The sequence below is a fragment of the Mytilus edulis genome, chromosome 13, assembly GCF_963676685.1.
Source record: "Mytilus edulis chromosome 13, xbMytEdul2.2, whole genome shotgun sequence".
In the NCBI taxonomy this organism is placed as follows: domain Eukaryota; kingdom Metazoa; phylum Mollusca; class Bivalvia; order Mytilida; family Mytilidae; genus Mytilus; species Mytilus edulis.
This window is the reverse complement of record NC_092356.1, coordinates 57,202,662-57,219,322: the sequence shown is the minus strand read 5'-3', so window position 1 is coordinate 57,219,322 and position 16,661 is coordinate 57,202,662. Positions and strand designations below refer to the sequence as shown.

Sequence of the window (16,661 nt, the reverse complement as noted above, 5' to 3'; positions counted from 1 at the left end):
ATACATGACCTTAAATATGTAATATTTGATATTCAGGGTCTTATCGGATGGGTCACAAATTCAATTATTAAGTGTATTATTTATCAAATTTATAAAGATATAAATATATCATTCATCGTAAATATGCATTAAGTATTTGCTGCTTCGACATTAAGCAACTAATAATCAATCAAATATATCTATAAATTAAATATTTAATATTTTCTTTTTTTAGCAAATCCAAGAGCACTTGTTCACACTATGTTTTTGAACAATACTCTTCACTTTGGTATGAGAACTCGTCTAGAGCATATTGAGTTGAGATGGGGAGATATTGAGTTAAAGCAGAACAGCACTGGAGAAGAGTTTTTGCTGTATACTGAACGTGTAACAAAAACCAGAACTGGCCAATCAAATGATAGCCGACCATTCCAGCCTAAAATGTTTGCTGATCCAGGTAATAAATATAATAAAATTTATGATAAAACTACACAGTTTAAAACACTCACTGAGTGACTATTTTCCAAGTTAATTGCTTTTATCCAATTAATTAGAAAAATGGCAATCAACTTAATGTTTGCATGCTGATTTCTACTGTTTTGTTCAAAAATAAAACTTTAGATGTTATCAAAACAAAACAAGACTTTTTAAAGAAGAGATTGCGTCATTCTTACAATTTGTCATGACTCTTTTATACATAAAAAAATAAAAACACACATAACTAAAAACAGTTAAATATATGAACAACACACTCAAACTATCTCTAAACCTATAACTGCCAAGAAAACTTTTGGTTAACTAAACTTGTGAATGGAATGATAAATATTGACTTTTAAATTAAACATGCATAATGATATAATAAAAACAAATTGAAATATCATTCATTGTCTTTATTACATGATAACAATGTTAACTTCATTGTGTTTATGAAGATTACATTATGTAATCTTTATAAAGACAAATAAATTCACATTGAATTATCTTAAACATAAACTGGGCCTCACATTTATATTTTATTTTATTTATATCTTTTATAGAAAATCCCAGGTGTCCTGTGCAGGCATACAAGGTGTTTAAAGACAAACGTCCAGCAGAAATGCTAAAATCAGAATCTCCATTTTATATCGGAGTTGCCAGGTCATCTATTTGATAAATGGTTTATTAACCACGCAATGGGGAAAAATACTATTAGTTCAATTGTAAAGAAAATGTGCAAGGAAGCTGGAATCACTGGTAGGAAAGTCAATCATAGTGCCAAGAAGACAGGGATAACATCACTTGTGCATGCTGGTGTTCAAAATACAGTTGTAATGCAATTATCTGGCCACAAAAATGTTAACTCTATAAATAGCTACAGTTCAGCTTCAGAACAACAACAAAAAGAAATGTCGTCCATATTAACCAATTATGCAGGCAAACCGGCAACTGCTTCATCTACATCTATATCAACCTATCAAAATAAAACCACTAAAGCTACTGTGGAATACAGTATTCCTAATGATAATGATGATGACGTTCTAGTTAGTGCTTCACAAGAGATTGTTGAACAAACATTAAAAACAATTCAAAATTTTGAGACAAATGAAATCAGTGAAAAAAATGTATTAGCCACGTCAAATATGCACGTACAAGATATTGGTATTGCACCTTTGATTAAATATATTCCACAAAATGTACTGTCAGGTGCAACAATAAATGGTAATGAAGTTTTGCAGTTTGATAAGCTTCCGATGAGTGATTATGAAAACAAAGAAAACTGTGGAAACAAAAGAAAAAGAAGGGTTAGATTGATTGAGAGTGACTTGGACAGTGAATAAATATGTACATACAAACGTTGGTTGGAATATTGATACATACATTTATAAGTCTAAACTTAATATGTTCATATTGATTGTTGTTTTGTTTAATTGATGAAAAACACATTAAACTGATGCTTCATTTATGTCTGTTGACTCAAGCGTATTACATGAAGGATGTGATGTTAAAAAGGTTACAATTTTTTCAATGTCCATTCAGCAGTTGAGAAGGAAAAAAAGAATACATGTTTCATCATTTCCATTTGTATGATTAAGTCCTTTTGTTTTTTAGTTCACTCATACATGTCAAAGAATCAATATTTACACATATTCAGTATTTGTTTTAAGTTGCTATCTAAACCTTCAGTGGCAAATATTTCATGAATATTCATGATGAAAAACCTATGAAGTAAAAAAATATTTAATTAAAATCAATGATAAAGTACATGTACTAATTTCTGCACAGTCAACAGAATGATACAGTGATTACATGTATACATGTGTTAATATATTGAAATTTACACACTTCAACACTTAATGGGTCTTATACTTGTATCAAATGTACATTGAGGTATTGGTGTCAGAAAACAGCGGTTTTTGGCATGTTTTCAAGATGCAACAGAATATTAAAAACGTGTACTCTGTTTTATTCTTAAAAAATAAAGGAAAAGAGGTTTTAATGATGTTCCAAAAATCCAACAAGACTGTCACTTCAAAATTCCAATGCTCCTAGCATACAGTAGTTTGTCAAATGGTACATATACTTGATATATACTATGAAGAATACAAATGCTGGTTACTTATCCTGGCCGTAAACGGTAAATGTATGATGTCTGAGATCATTAGATCTACAGATCCTTAAATAAACAGGGTATAAAATCAATATCGTTGCAGTTATAGGTACCACACCCAAGAAGACCTTACTCATCTGAGTATCTGTGTTGTATTGCAGCTAAATATTATAAGTATTGAACTATTACAAGCAAATTATGATATATTAACATTCAAAAAGGATCAGGCCTTCTCCACCATTAAAAAAATAGCTGCCACGATAAAGCCAAGAGTGCGAGACTTTAATCATCTACAATCAATCATTCATATATCAAAATTGAAGGAGATGGACTCAATTGATTTATCTTGTTGGCGCTTAATATTTGAAACGGTAGGTTATATTATAACAACAGATAAAAACTTAATAAAAATTCAATAAAATATATGAACTGACAACAGTTTACATTCTATACAAACAATCAAAATTACTGAAATGCCATTTGTTTGAAGTATATAATAAAGTGTATATGATATGGCATTTTCAATATCACACACCGTATCAACCCTCAACCAATATCATCCCTCAAGCAGAGCTCTTGGGATTATATTGGTGTCTCAGGTTGATACAGATGCGATATTGATAATGCCATATAATATTCTCTATATATTCACCTTTCGTGAACTTATATATAACTACTCCTTTGTACGAGATAAACAGATATTTATGTCATGAATTTTTTTTTTAAAGAAATAAAAGATGATGTATGGACTGAAATCAGCATATGCAGGAAAGATCCCACTTCCTAAACATGAAAATTCATGTAATGATGAAAAGTTATACAAAATACCTCAACTAAAAAATAAAAAAAGACAAGTAAAGAAAAAAAATGGTAAGTTGTATTTAGCAAGACTAGATTTTCTGTAACTTAGCAATTCTGCTGAATACTGTTAATATATATAAAAAAAAATGGTGCCAATAAGAGCACTCTGTTGGAGACCAACTGATGTAGAAGTAAACAAATAGTCCTTCAGCAAGGAGCAAAACCTGTACCACATAGTAAGCTATCGAAGACAGAAAGTTAAAAACTTTAGAACACTAAAGACTGTTTAATATGATATCTTTACACTAAATCCTTTGGATGTTGGATGTGTACGGATTGATAATTTAAACTAAGATGCATGATTTTTTGATGAGTTGTTAGTGGCTTTGAACTAGCTGTCAGATAACTGCAGGTACTCCCAGATCGGCTCCTTGTGTCTTTTGTTGTCGGAATATTCAAGTACCTGGCCACATCTACCTGTATTTTTGTCCATTTAATGAGTTAAGCCTTGTTCAACTGATTTTTATAGTTCGTTCTTATGTTGTACTGTTATACCACTGTCCCAGGTTAGGGGAGGGTTGTGATCCCACTGTGCTAACAAGTTTAACCTTGCCACATTATGTATGTATATGTGCCTGTCCCAAGTCAGGAGCTTGTAATTAGTGGTTGTTGTTTATTTATGTGTTAAATCTTTGTTTTTCTATCATTTTTTTATATAAATGAGTAGGTAGTTTTCTTGTTTGAATTGTCTTACATTGTCATATCGGGACCTTTTATAGCTTACTATGTGGAATTGGCTTTGATCATTGTTGAAGGCCATACAGTGAACTATAGTTGTAAATTTCTGTGTTATTTTGGTCTCTTGTGGACGGTTGTCTCATTGGAAATCATACCACATCTTCTTTTTTTTATATAAGCAGTCTTATTTATGTAAAAAACGAAAAATAAATGAGATATACAGCAACAGACAATAACCACCGAATTATAGGCTTTTCGTCATTGTGTTAAGAGTTATCATAATGCCCCTTGGAAATGTTAATAATATGAATAATTGCCTTATGAGATCTCTGATGTGTACAATTACTTTTATGTTTATATCATAGCTTTATATACACAAGGTATCACACAAGTTTGAAAATCAGTGCCAATCTATTATTTTCTAAAAGAGAACATTAATTTTATGGAAAAAAAGCACGAATCAGATATGTTCAAAACTTTTAATATTTTGAAGGTTATTAATTATTTAATGATTTCAGAAATTGCTTTGTATTTGTTTTGATTGTGTGTTGTACACTGATGTTTATTTCAGGTCCAGACGATATTTCAAAGTTTTTAACAATTACAAAATCTACTGTTACTATCAAACCTTCAGAAAATGATTCCATGGAAATGGTTAGGGACATTATAAAAAAAAATTTAATTTTTGTCAAACATAATGAAACAAGTGACACAAACAGTTACAAATCTAAAGATAGAACTGTTTCTGTTCTTTGGCACAAAACTGACAAGTTGGTTGTCTATGGAAAAGAAGAAGACCGTTCAAGATTGTCAATGTCTTTAGTTAGTAGCCTAAAACAGTTGGAAAATAATCAAGGTACTTTCATGACAAACTTAGATACATTTCAACGTTTATATAATCAAGGATCAAGTCATAGATGTTTAGATGTTTTAACATTTGTGTTCAGCTTTTTGTTTTACCACATCAAAGAATATCAAAGATTTAGTATTATTATATTCAGGATTTTGGATTAAAATCAATTGACCAAAACTTACCTGTATTATTTCTGATCTATTTTCACACCTTATACATTATGTATCAGTATTGTTAAACTTGTGACACAAGAAGAAGGCCATTTGTTGAGCCGAAATATTTGTCAACACAATTTAATAACAACATTTACGTTTAATAACACCATTTATCAGTACCATTTGCAAATCTTTAGACTGATATATATATATACACAACTCGTCTAAACATCAACCCAACAATGTTAGATCTGTAAATTTGCTTTGGCAAATTTTTGGTTCTTCCCTCGCCGGGATTCGAACCCATGCTACTGTGATATCGTGACACCAAATCGCCTGCACTGCAGCCGTCCTGCTAGACCACTCGACCACCTGGGCTCTACAAAAAGAGCTTTCGCTGGCCGTGTGTTACCTTTTCTTGTCAGTTTTAATCTAGCGGCGTACTACAGTACATGATATATAAGGCATGAAGATGTTATTGTTACAGATCAGCTAAATTATCTATAGTAAAGGATCCTACATATTAATGTAAGATACAGTCACAGAAAATAGTTATATATAAAAAAAAATCTTAGTCAACAACTTTTAATTGCTGTAAAATTTTAAGTTTAAAGAATCTTGGGAGAACGCATCCAATACTGGAAAGATTAAGAATGGTGAAATTTGGTTTTGAATATTTTTAGAAAATACTTTGTAGTATTTGATTTGAAACAAATGAAGCATAATGCTTTGTCTAACATTTTGACTATCAAGATTAAAAGTTTTTAAGTATTGTTTCAACAGAAAGAAACTCAGAGGAATGTTTACTAACTGATGAAGTCAAAGAGATAGACTCAGAGGAAAGGTTACATACTGATAAGTCAAAAGAGAGCGACTCAGAGGAAAGATTATGTCGCCATTGTTCAGAACATAACTTGGAAATTAGAGGAAACCCAAGAAAAGATGGAAACTGTTTCTTTGCAGCTGTCAGCAGCCAAATTGAGATACTGAATCTCCAACACCATTTTAAACTTGATAGAATTGATCCACAGTACCTAAGACAGAGAGTTACAGACTTTATAAGAAACAACAGAACTATTCAGGTAAAATTATGTAATAATGATCAGAAGTGGCGTTTGCTTTTCCTTAACATAAGTGTATATCTCCCAATTGATACGATATTCCTGTGCTTGCATTTCCTATCATGATTTTCTTGATAGAGGGTTACTGCTTACAAGGAAGCTATTAAACCAAGAGTTCCAAATGGTGAAGTTGAAATCATCCCTTCGAAAAAATTTCGGACGCCATCTCGAGTTGGTTGACCGTTATGGAATAACGTTTCACAAATGATATCGGATATGTTCCTTATGTCGTAACTACAATCCCCTTCCCTTTCATGAATTTGACCTACCAAATTAGACTATTTACCGGATTTGTAATCACATAAGCAACACGACGGGTGCCAAATGTGGAGCAGGATCTGCTTACCCTTCCAAAGCACCTGAGATCACCCCTAGTTTATGGTGGGGTTTGTGTTGTTTATTCTTGAGTTTTCTATGTTGTGTCATGTGTACTATTGTTTTTCTGTTCGTCTTTTTCATTTTTAGCCATGGCGTTGTCAGTTTGTTTTAGATTTACGAGTTTGACTGTCCCTTTGGTATCTTTCGTCCCTCTTCTATTCTAAACTTACTATAATATTGAAGATTCTAAAATAGCATGTATCTAATAAATAAAAATTGTTGATGAAAATTTAGAAGATTGATAATATTTTCTTTCATGTTATTTACTATGTAATAATAAGTATCAGCATATAAGCTTCTTTAAATATTCTCATATAAAATCTAGATCAATCTTTGGATATAAAAAGATAAGAAGCTGTGGAATGATTGCCAATTAGAAAACTCTTTACAATAGAACAATTGACACAGAAGTTAACAAATATAGGTCACTGTACAGCTTTCAAAAGTGGGTAAAACCCATACCGTAAAGTCAGCTATAAAAGGCTCCAAATGATTAGAAAAAGAAAAAAAACTAGAAACATATATAACTACCTGATTTCAGTACAAATTTAAGAACAAAATACAATAGCTGTATTTGTATTCATTTCACAGTGAAACCCTGTTCATATAAGTTTATGTATTCTAAAAATAATGACACCAGATGTCTGCTTGAAAACACAAACAAAGACAAACAATAAACACATAGAAAAGATTGCATGGCTTTGATAAGGTTCAAAATGTGGTGATTTTATCATGCACAAACCATGTCAATACGTTTCTAAGCCATGTGTGATTAAAGTTAAATACACACAATGAAAATCCTGTACATTGCAGAGACATTTTTTTCTAATTTGAAAATTGATCACAATGAAAATTAATATGGTTATGATGTCTCATAAATGATATGGCACTATACTTAAATGAAAATACTTTTTTTCTTCTCAATTGACTGTTTAGAGATCTATCAAAGTCATTATTCACAAACAGTTTATTAGAAAAACAACAAAGTTTGCTAGTTGTAAAAGAATTTTATATATTTCATTTTATCATAATTTTATTTTAATTGAAGGGGACAGATATTGAAATAACGGATTTTGTTGGTGACATTGATGAATACTGCGATGGTATGGAAAAAGATGGACAATGGGCTGACCATGTTGCTGTAGTTGCTATGGCAAGAATGTTAAGACATGATATCAAAATATTACTAAGTACTCCAAGTTCTGATGATATAAAAGACAGATTTTCCTTAATAAAGGGTAGTGAGCAGCCTAGTGGGGAACCATTGGTTCTTGGTCATATTTTTGAGTGCCATTATGTGTCTTTACACAAAAAAGGTATGGATATAAAGTTTATTTCTTTTTTTCTGAGCATTACTATCCTTTTCCAGCCAAGTATATGAATAAAATTTATATTTTGAGGCAATGAGTTCTTAGTCTCTTACAACTGTTTCAAATGTGTTTATTTTTGGTCTTTTTTTTAGTTCAAAACATCCAACTAGGAATATATATTGACGCAAATGAAATTAAAAGATCTGTACTCTTCATTGACATTATAAGATAAACTCTTAAAAAAACGATTTGTAAACGTCATAAAAAGTGCAATCAATATATGGTCATTGACTATAAAGATCAATGTAATGTAACTGTACAAATAACACAATGGCAATATAAATAAACATAATTAAGATTGATTACATTATAAGATACTTTATGTTTTGCATATACAATACAGTGTATAGTGGCAAGCTTTTAATTTGATTTTTTGTCGAGCCTTCAACTTTAGTCAAAAAAGCGAGACTAAGGATTCCTACATTCCCTCGTCGGCGTCGTCCACAAATATTCACTCTGTGGCTAAAGTTTTTGAAAATTTAATAACTTTCTTAAACTATACTGGATTTCTACCAAACTTGGACATAAGCTTGTTTATGATCATAAGATAGTATTCAGAAGTAAATTTTGTAAAAATGAAATTCCATTTTTTCTGTATTTTATTTATAAATGGACTTAGTTTTTTCTGCGGGGAAACATTAGTTACATTCACTCTGTGGTTAAAGTTTTTTAAATTTTAATAACTTTCTTTATTATATGACTATAATTTTTCTGTTTTCTCATTGGCTAAAAGCATAGCAAATCCTCTTTGATAAAACATTATATCCACCGCAGCAAAAATCACGAGAGGTTAATATAAGATTTGGAACAGCATCCGTGTACCTAAATATAGAAACAGGGAATTCTTGTTAGCTATTTAAGGGATGTATAAATAAAATGGTTTTTAATTGAACGACCGAATAAATAACAACCAATCAGTGCTCTCGACATAAAATCGTTTCGATCTCACAGACGACAGTTACATGTTTCCGGCAACAAAGTATGGCTGGAGCAGCAGAAGTAGCTACTGAAAAACGCTTTTCATCGTTAAATAATGAGGAAATTAAGAAGATTTTGATAGAAAAGGATTCTAAAAATACTCGCCGATCAACAGATTCTAGTGTGAGGACATTTAAATCTTATTAACGAGAGAAAAATCTACCTAAATACCATCTAACCAAGGATATATTTCACAATCTAAAAATATTATAATGACACTGAGTACTAAAGAGTCATATAATAAAGCAATTGTTGACTTTTGATATCAGTTGATACAATGATTTATCAACCCCAGAGATGTGATATTCACCTCGGCCGTTGGCCTTGGTGAATATCACATCTCTGGGGTTGATTAATCATTGGTTCAACCTCATCAAAAGTCAATAATTGTATATTAACGATCCTGGGTTTGTACCAAACTTGGACAGAAGCTTGTTTATGATCATAAGATCATAGTATCCAGAAGTAAATTTTGTAAAAGAATAAATAATTTTTTTCCGTATTGTACTTTTAAATTCTGTATTCTTTTAAATGGACTTGGGGGTTTTCTGTCAGGAAACAACACATTCACTCTGTGGTTAAATTTTTAAAAAATTTAATGACTTTCTTATACTATTTTAAATTTGTACCAAACTTGGACAGAAGCTTGTTTATGATCAAAAGCTAGTATCTAGAAAGGAAATTTTGTTAATATTTGGTACCTGTGTATCTGTATTTTATTTATAAATGGACTTAGTTTTTCTTCCAGTTAACATTACATACAGTCTGCAGTTAAAGTTTTAAACATTTATTCGATTCATAAACTATCCTGAAATTTTTACCAAACTTGGACAGAAGCTTCTTACAATCAAAAGATAGTATCAAGAGGATATTTTTATTGATTGTTTTCCTCATTTTTGTTGAGCCTGGGAGTTACAGCAAAAGTAGGCGAGACACTGGGTTCCGCAGAACCCTTACAAATTATTTTTTGTTAAATGACACTTTAGACTAAATTTTCCAGTGCAGACTAACTGAAATTCAAAATTCATTTCCTTGTTGGATAAAAAAAAAGATAGAAATTGCACACAACACATTTGTGTTGTTGTATTCAATCAACTAAGTTAAGAGTAAAATGTTTGCTATTTGTATTATACGAATTTATAAAATTACATAACCCTGCAATAAATAAATGATTTGTATCTTTCGTTTTTACTTGCAGATGAGTTTTCGATAAATCAGGAACCTAAACCAACACACAAGCTCAATGAAATGTAAGTTGTTTGTAAAAAAACATTGAAAATGTTGTACTCTTTAATAAAAAAAAACATATAAATATACTTCTTGAAGTTTACCGTTATCTGACTTTTGAGGAATAAATCTTGCTCATACAAATCTCGTACTGTCTTGTTTTTGTAGAAGCTTTATATATTATGTAAATATAAGCATTGTTTATTCAAATGTAGTCAGAGGATTGTCAGTACCAAACCTGTGCTACACCCATGCAGACTATAATGCGTCATTAAATAAACAATGCTTATATTTACATGATATAAGGTTCTAATTATTCTGTGACTCCAGGGACTTTAGGGATATAACACAACGACTGAAATCCATGACTTTACAGAAGTAACCATGACATTGACAATATGATGGATGCAGCAAGTGATGACTGATTCATTGTTAAGTCTGTAATCTATTTTCTGTGGTTTATTGATAATATTCTTAACTAGTTATTCTGCCAATTGTTTCAGGTCATCAACAACAAAAACAAGTAAAGAACAGATAAAAATGAAAGGTAAGACTTCTTTGATCATGTTAATTGGTATTGTAATATTTTTTCCTTGATGAACAAAGTCCAGTTTTAAGCTTGCTAATGGGATATTGAAGTTTTCACCAGATATGCAAATATCAATGCACTAAGATAAAAGTATACGTCAATTTGTTATAAAAAAAAACGTGTTTCTTATTTTTGAATCTTTTTGCCAATAAAAAACCTATAGTGGAATAAAGAAAAACTATAAATAACCATAATGATTAAGAAAAGAATCAGAAATATTTCATTGCATTGTATTATATTTTTGAAAACATGCAAGGTATACACAATTTAATTCAGATCCAAGAAGCCTCTTGTTCACATTTTAAATTCTCCTTTGGATCATTAAAACCTTCTTTCAACTTTGTCATTTAAGTCTGAATAATTTTGTCAACTGTGCAATGCGTTGAGTGGAAAAATAAATTCCAGTCATCTATCTGATCTCGTTAGCACACTAGTGTTTACAGGTCTAGCCAGATTTGTATGAATCATACATCAGCAATATCAGCAATATCTTGGACGAGATCAAAAATTAAAAACGATCAATAATCATTATCTTAATTCTTGCGAGAACTTTATGAACTATATCAAGGGTTCATATTAGCAATTTCATGGATCAGTTAAAAAATCGATGTGAATCATATTTTTTATGCCCCACCTACGATAGTAGAGGGGCTTTATGTTTTCTGGTCTGTACATCCGTTTGTCTGTCTGTTCTTTTGTCCGTATGTCCGTTCGTCCGGCTTCAGGTTAACATTTTTGGTCAAGGTAGTTTTTGATGAAGTTTAAGTCCAATCAACTTGAAACTTAGTACCTATGTTCCTTATGATATGATCTTTCTAATTTTAATGCCAAATAATAGTTTTGCCCCCAATTTCACGGTCCACTGAACATAGAAAATGATAGTGTGAGTGGGGGCCTCCGTGTACTGAGGACACATTCTTGTTTAAAAATGTTGTGCCCCTTGGAAACACAGATTATATGGAAAGTTGCAATGTGAATTTTCTCGTATGTTATATTCTTTTATACCTATATCATAGGACTTTATCTATATTGTTTTGGGCGAGCTTCAATTATTTTAAAAGAGTTATGCCCTTGGAAAATTTAATTACATTGAAAATTGCATTATTTATATTTTTCTTTTTTAGTTACCTTCTATTTCTTTGTTAATGCTGGCCAAATCAAAATCATCTATTCTGGCAATGATATTTAATGTTTTGTCAAAGTCTGTTTGTTTAACAATATTCTACAGGTTTTCATTTATACTATCTAAATAATGGTAGAGATTTTACAATACTATTGTTATATACGACAATTTACTATTGAAACATCTGTATTCGGAGTTCAGTTAACTGGATTTCTTTCATCATTACCTATTTTAACTGTCAGCAATGTTTGTACATGTTTTTGTCATAATGTTTTGCACTGTAAAGTGTTGTTAGAGTTCCCACCTTGCAAGGGGAAAAGTACTCACAAACCTTATCACCAAAATACTCCAGACAAATATATAGAAGACTACAAATTTTGAGCAGTGTTATTGTCATGATTGAAATGGGCTCACAACACTTTAAAAAAAATATTGAAAATTAAAAATCCAATTTTTTTTTATAAAAGTAACATCACTGTGTTTAGAGATAATCCCACTGATTTTGTTGTCCTTTACAGGAAATAGAAAGGCAGAATTTTTTGAAAAAGATACACCCCATGGTTTCATCAAGAGATATATGTATATGAAATTCCTAGAGCAGTTCATAGCTGAAACACAAGATGCTGGTCTAGTTAGGCATGTGTATGATGTATTTGCTGGTGAAGGGAGTCGTTATTCGAATGACTGGTCTCCTGTAAACTCTAATGAGGGAAGCTCTACAAATAAAGAGATGTATGGGTCACCAGTAATAGCATTGAGAGTTGCAATAGAATATTTTGTTTCTGTGAAACAATTATCAAATGTGTATAATCCCTGTGTTTTAAGTGTAGATAATTTGAAACGCACTTGTTACAGTGAATTGAGGCATTATTCAATAAGGTTTTGCTTTGTTGAGAATGGAAAAAAATATTTCGAGACACTTGTCAACAATATAAAGCTGACATTAATATTTTATAACATAGATATTAACATTAAAGAAGTAAAGAAAAGAAAAAATAGAATCATGGAATTAGAAATTTCAAGTCAAAATGAAGATTTCCCAATCTTTGTTTGTATCAAAAATGATAAATTTGAAAAATTAGATCCACCAGACCTAAAAGAAGGGGAATGCATGATAACTTTTATAGATCCATATGGATATTCACAAATACCAATGAAGACAGTTGAAAAGTTCATAGGACCAAGAAAGTCAGTTTTTATTAACTTTATGTCTAGTTTTGTATATAGATTTAGGAAAACAGTGGTTGGGTTATCACATGTTACCCGATTGTTTGACTTAAGTAAGGAATTATTTGATGAACAAATTAATGAAGGAAAGAACTTAAATGAAATTTACACAGAAAGGTTAAAACACAAAGCTAAAACAAAGTTTGCCTTGAATTTTGAAGTTATAGATAAATTTAATCAAGTACTCTACTACTTAATCTTTGTAACCAATGATTACAGTAATTTAAAATGGATGAAAAAGTCGTTTGTCTTTGGTTCTCAATTTGATGACAAACTTGTGTTCTCAGATTTCCTGCTACAACGAAGAGATCGTGTGATGTCTCTTCGTGAAGACCAGGATGATCATAAAGCAGCAAGTGTTATATTTGAACATTTTTGTTCTCAGGCTAAAGTTCAAGTTGAAGAAATAGAAAAGTTTATATGGTGTAAAACTATTTTTGTATGGAGACAGACTCTTGTTGAGTTGATACAAAGGTCAAGGCGTCTTTTAAAGGTAGAGGATAGCACTGGTAATTCCATTAACTGCAGTGAATTTCCTCATGGTGCTTTGTTGTCATTTAGATAGAAATGTGCAAAAGAAAGATAAAAGATCTGGATAGTAATGGGCATTTAGAGAAAACAACAATTTCTGTCACTGCAAGCAGTTCAATTTGGTGTTTAGCATGTACACCAAACTGCACTTTATTTGCGTCAATTTTTTATTTTCATTTTTGCCAATTCACAAGTAAACACAAGTACTGAGAAATTATTAATAAGTTGTACAGAATTGTAAATGAAATATTAATAATTGGCGCAAATGAAAAATATTAATAATTGGCGCAAATGAAAAATACAATATTTTTAAAATTGGCACAAATGAAAAAAAGAAATTTTCAAAATTGGCGCAAATGAAAAATACAATATTTAAAAATGTGTTTGTTGTATACAATCGTTGTTAAGTGTGCACCCAATGTTTATTTTTAATTAAATCTAATTTTTTAATCATGATAATGTTAAGTTTTTGTGAAACCTGCAAAATGACCTTGATATCAAAGCCTTTCGATTGCAATCAATTATTATTATTATTATATATATTATAATCATTACCATATTGACGTCGCGTACGGTGTTGGTGTTAGTTTTGGTAACGTTATTTTGACGTTATTTTTCATGCATTGTATAAATAACGTCGTACTTTGTTTTATTTCGTGCAGCTTCATATTACAGCATAATTTATAGTAGCGGTTTGCTTGACTTGCTACGTATAGAACCGAAATGCAAAAGCGGCACATATTTTTTTTTTAAGTACAGTTAAATTAAAATGGAAAAATAATATTCATTTACATTAGTATCCCCTTGGAGCAAAGATATTTTCTCTTTCTTTTGATTGAAACAGGATATTTAAAAAAAAAGTTTAAACCACTGTCTTTTCTGCTGCCTTTTCTTTTAGTTTAAACATATTTATTTATAGTGGATTGGGAAACAAGTTATTACAACTTATATTAATCCATTTCCACTTTGAGGGTGTGAGTGCTTCTTTGTAGCCTTAGCCTGCTCTTTTCGAAATCTAAAAGGGTGACTTTTATGTGCAAGAGATATTGCTCTCTCTTAATAAAACACGGGTCAGTCATTTATCGCCCCCTTTCGACGGACTATCATTGTTTCACAAGACCATCATACTCGCAAATGGTGTCAAGGGCTAATTCTTTATCCGCTTTTGAAAATTTCCGAATTAAAATTTTATTAGTTGAATCGTTTGTTTCGTCGCCTGTATTAAATGTTAAAAGAATCAACAGTTGGAAGCAAATTCAAAATTAACCACAATAAAATTAATTAAATCAAATGTGCCAATTTCATAAACAAAAAAGAAATTTAATCTCAACTATGAACAAGAAAACAGATGGCCGCAGATAATTTTAGCGCAAAACTACTAGGGGACATTTTAGCGCAGACATTAGAGCCCATTTTAGCGCAGGATTAATCCGTTCAGCTGTATTATCGATAGCCCTTTTTAGCGAAAACTTTCCTAGTTGAATAATAATAAAACCACGAGCATTGATTTATGCTGGTTTAATATTAAAGTTGTATGTATATATATGTTCACTTTGGTTCATCATGGAAATAAAAGTAATTCTATAGTTGTCACTCAGCTATTTACGTTTTTCTTGATACTATCATCAAATTGCAAACAACAACATATATAAAAATACAACGTATAGGCGAATGTGCACCACAATCTAGACAAGATAAAGAGAAAAATCAGTTCCTTCTGCAACTGTATCAACAGTATTGTACTGATTGTGCATGGGTTTTCTCTTCTAGATCTCGCGCATGGGTCTTTGTTTTTTAATAAAAAGTGTACAAACAAAATAAATATTGAAACAAATATATAAAGAAAAATGCAAGGATGAACTTAAGGGTGTTTCATTAATCCTTGTATGTGCCCATCGAAATTGATAAAGAAGCATGCCAGCATTTTTTATCCTTGCATGTTTATATGTCCCTAGAAACACACTATCCATTCTTTCTGATTTGAAAATGTGCAATATAAATTGATCCTTTTTCTATTATAATCGTTCGTACTTAGACACCAGGTCCCATGTACTGAATAGAGAACATTCAAACTAGTCCCCCAAACTGCCTCAAATAATAGATAAAAGGGGAGGGAGAAGGTTTCAGAAACATTAAACCTGTTAAGAAAGTTTTGAATAAGCATTCAATGACATATTTGTCGCTGGACGTCAGATAAACAATGAATCAATACACAAAAAAATGCAAAGTGGAAAGGGATTAATATAAGTTGCAAAACTTGTTTCCCAATCCACTATAAATAAATATGTTTAAACTAAACAAAAAAATGCGCCAATTTGGGTTACGCAATGTTTCAACCAATCTAATTATTATAATTAAACCATACTATTGGGAGAGAAATTTGTTATATCAAATTGACAATTTGTTAATTCTAATTGAAAATTTGTTGTTATCTGAAATTGATAATCTGTTATATCAAATTAATAATTTGTTATACCAAATTGATAATCTGTTGTATCAAATTGATAATTTGTTATATCAAATTAAAAAAAGTTAATTAGCATGGCACGTAAAGGCTTCCGCACTTCTCGACGTTAGGCACTACATGTCAAGTTTTACAGAACGTAACGTCAAAACAAGTAAAAAAGCATGGTGTGACATTATGACTAGACAAAAGTAGTCGCTGACTGTGTCGTTAATACTTCCGGCATGTGATCGAAAATGGGTTCAAAAAAATCCCTGAACAGTAGATTTTAATGTTATATAGTATTTTTTTGTGCTATTATAATTTCAAAGTTCTCCCCTCCAGAACTGTATAATATAACTTATCATACTTGTAACAAAAATGTAAAAAACGGCGTTTTGTGACATTTTGACTAGACAAAAACAAAAAGATCGCGTTTATTTTTTTTTCAATATTTTCTATAAAAAATTATTTTTCATACACTTAAAAAAAAAGTTTTCACGTTTGAATAAAATTTCATATCGTAGAAAAGACTGCAACTGCCTATTACTTTTCATAAGA

General features: G+C 30.8%; 1 protein-coding gene and 1 pseudogene across 1 annotated transcript; both read left to right on the top strand.

Moving 5' to 3' along the window:
* The window catches only part of LOC139500423 (uncharacterized), a 4,248-nt pseudogene extending 2,452 nt beyond the window's left edge, over positions 1 to 1,796 (top strand).
* A 2,886-nt stretch (positions 1,797 to 4,682) lies between these two features.
* Positions 4,683 to 14,205, top strand: LOC139501157 (uncharacterized; the record flags this gene model as incomplete). Its single annotated transcript, XM_071290148.1, is given in 6 exon segments — positions 4,683 to 4,961; positions 5,897 to 6,195; positions 7,661 to 7,928; positions 10,159 to 10,210; positions 10,691 to 10,734; positions 12,418 to 14,205. Coding segments are annotated over 6 exon segments (2,216 nt in total), but the record flags the coding sequence as incomplete, so codon positions are not given.
* Positions 14,206 to 16,661: the final 2,456 nt, after the last annotated feature.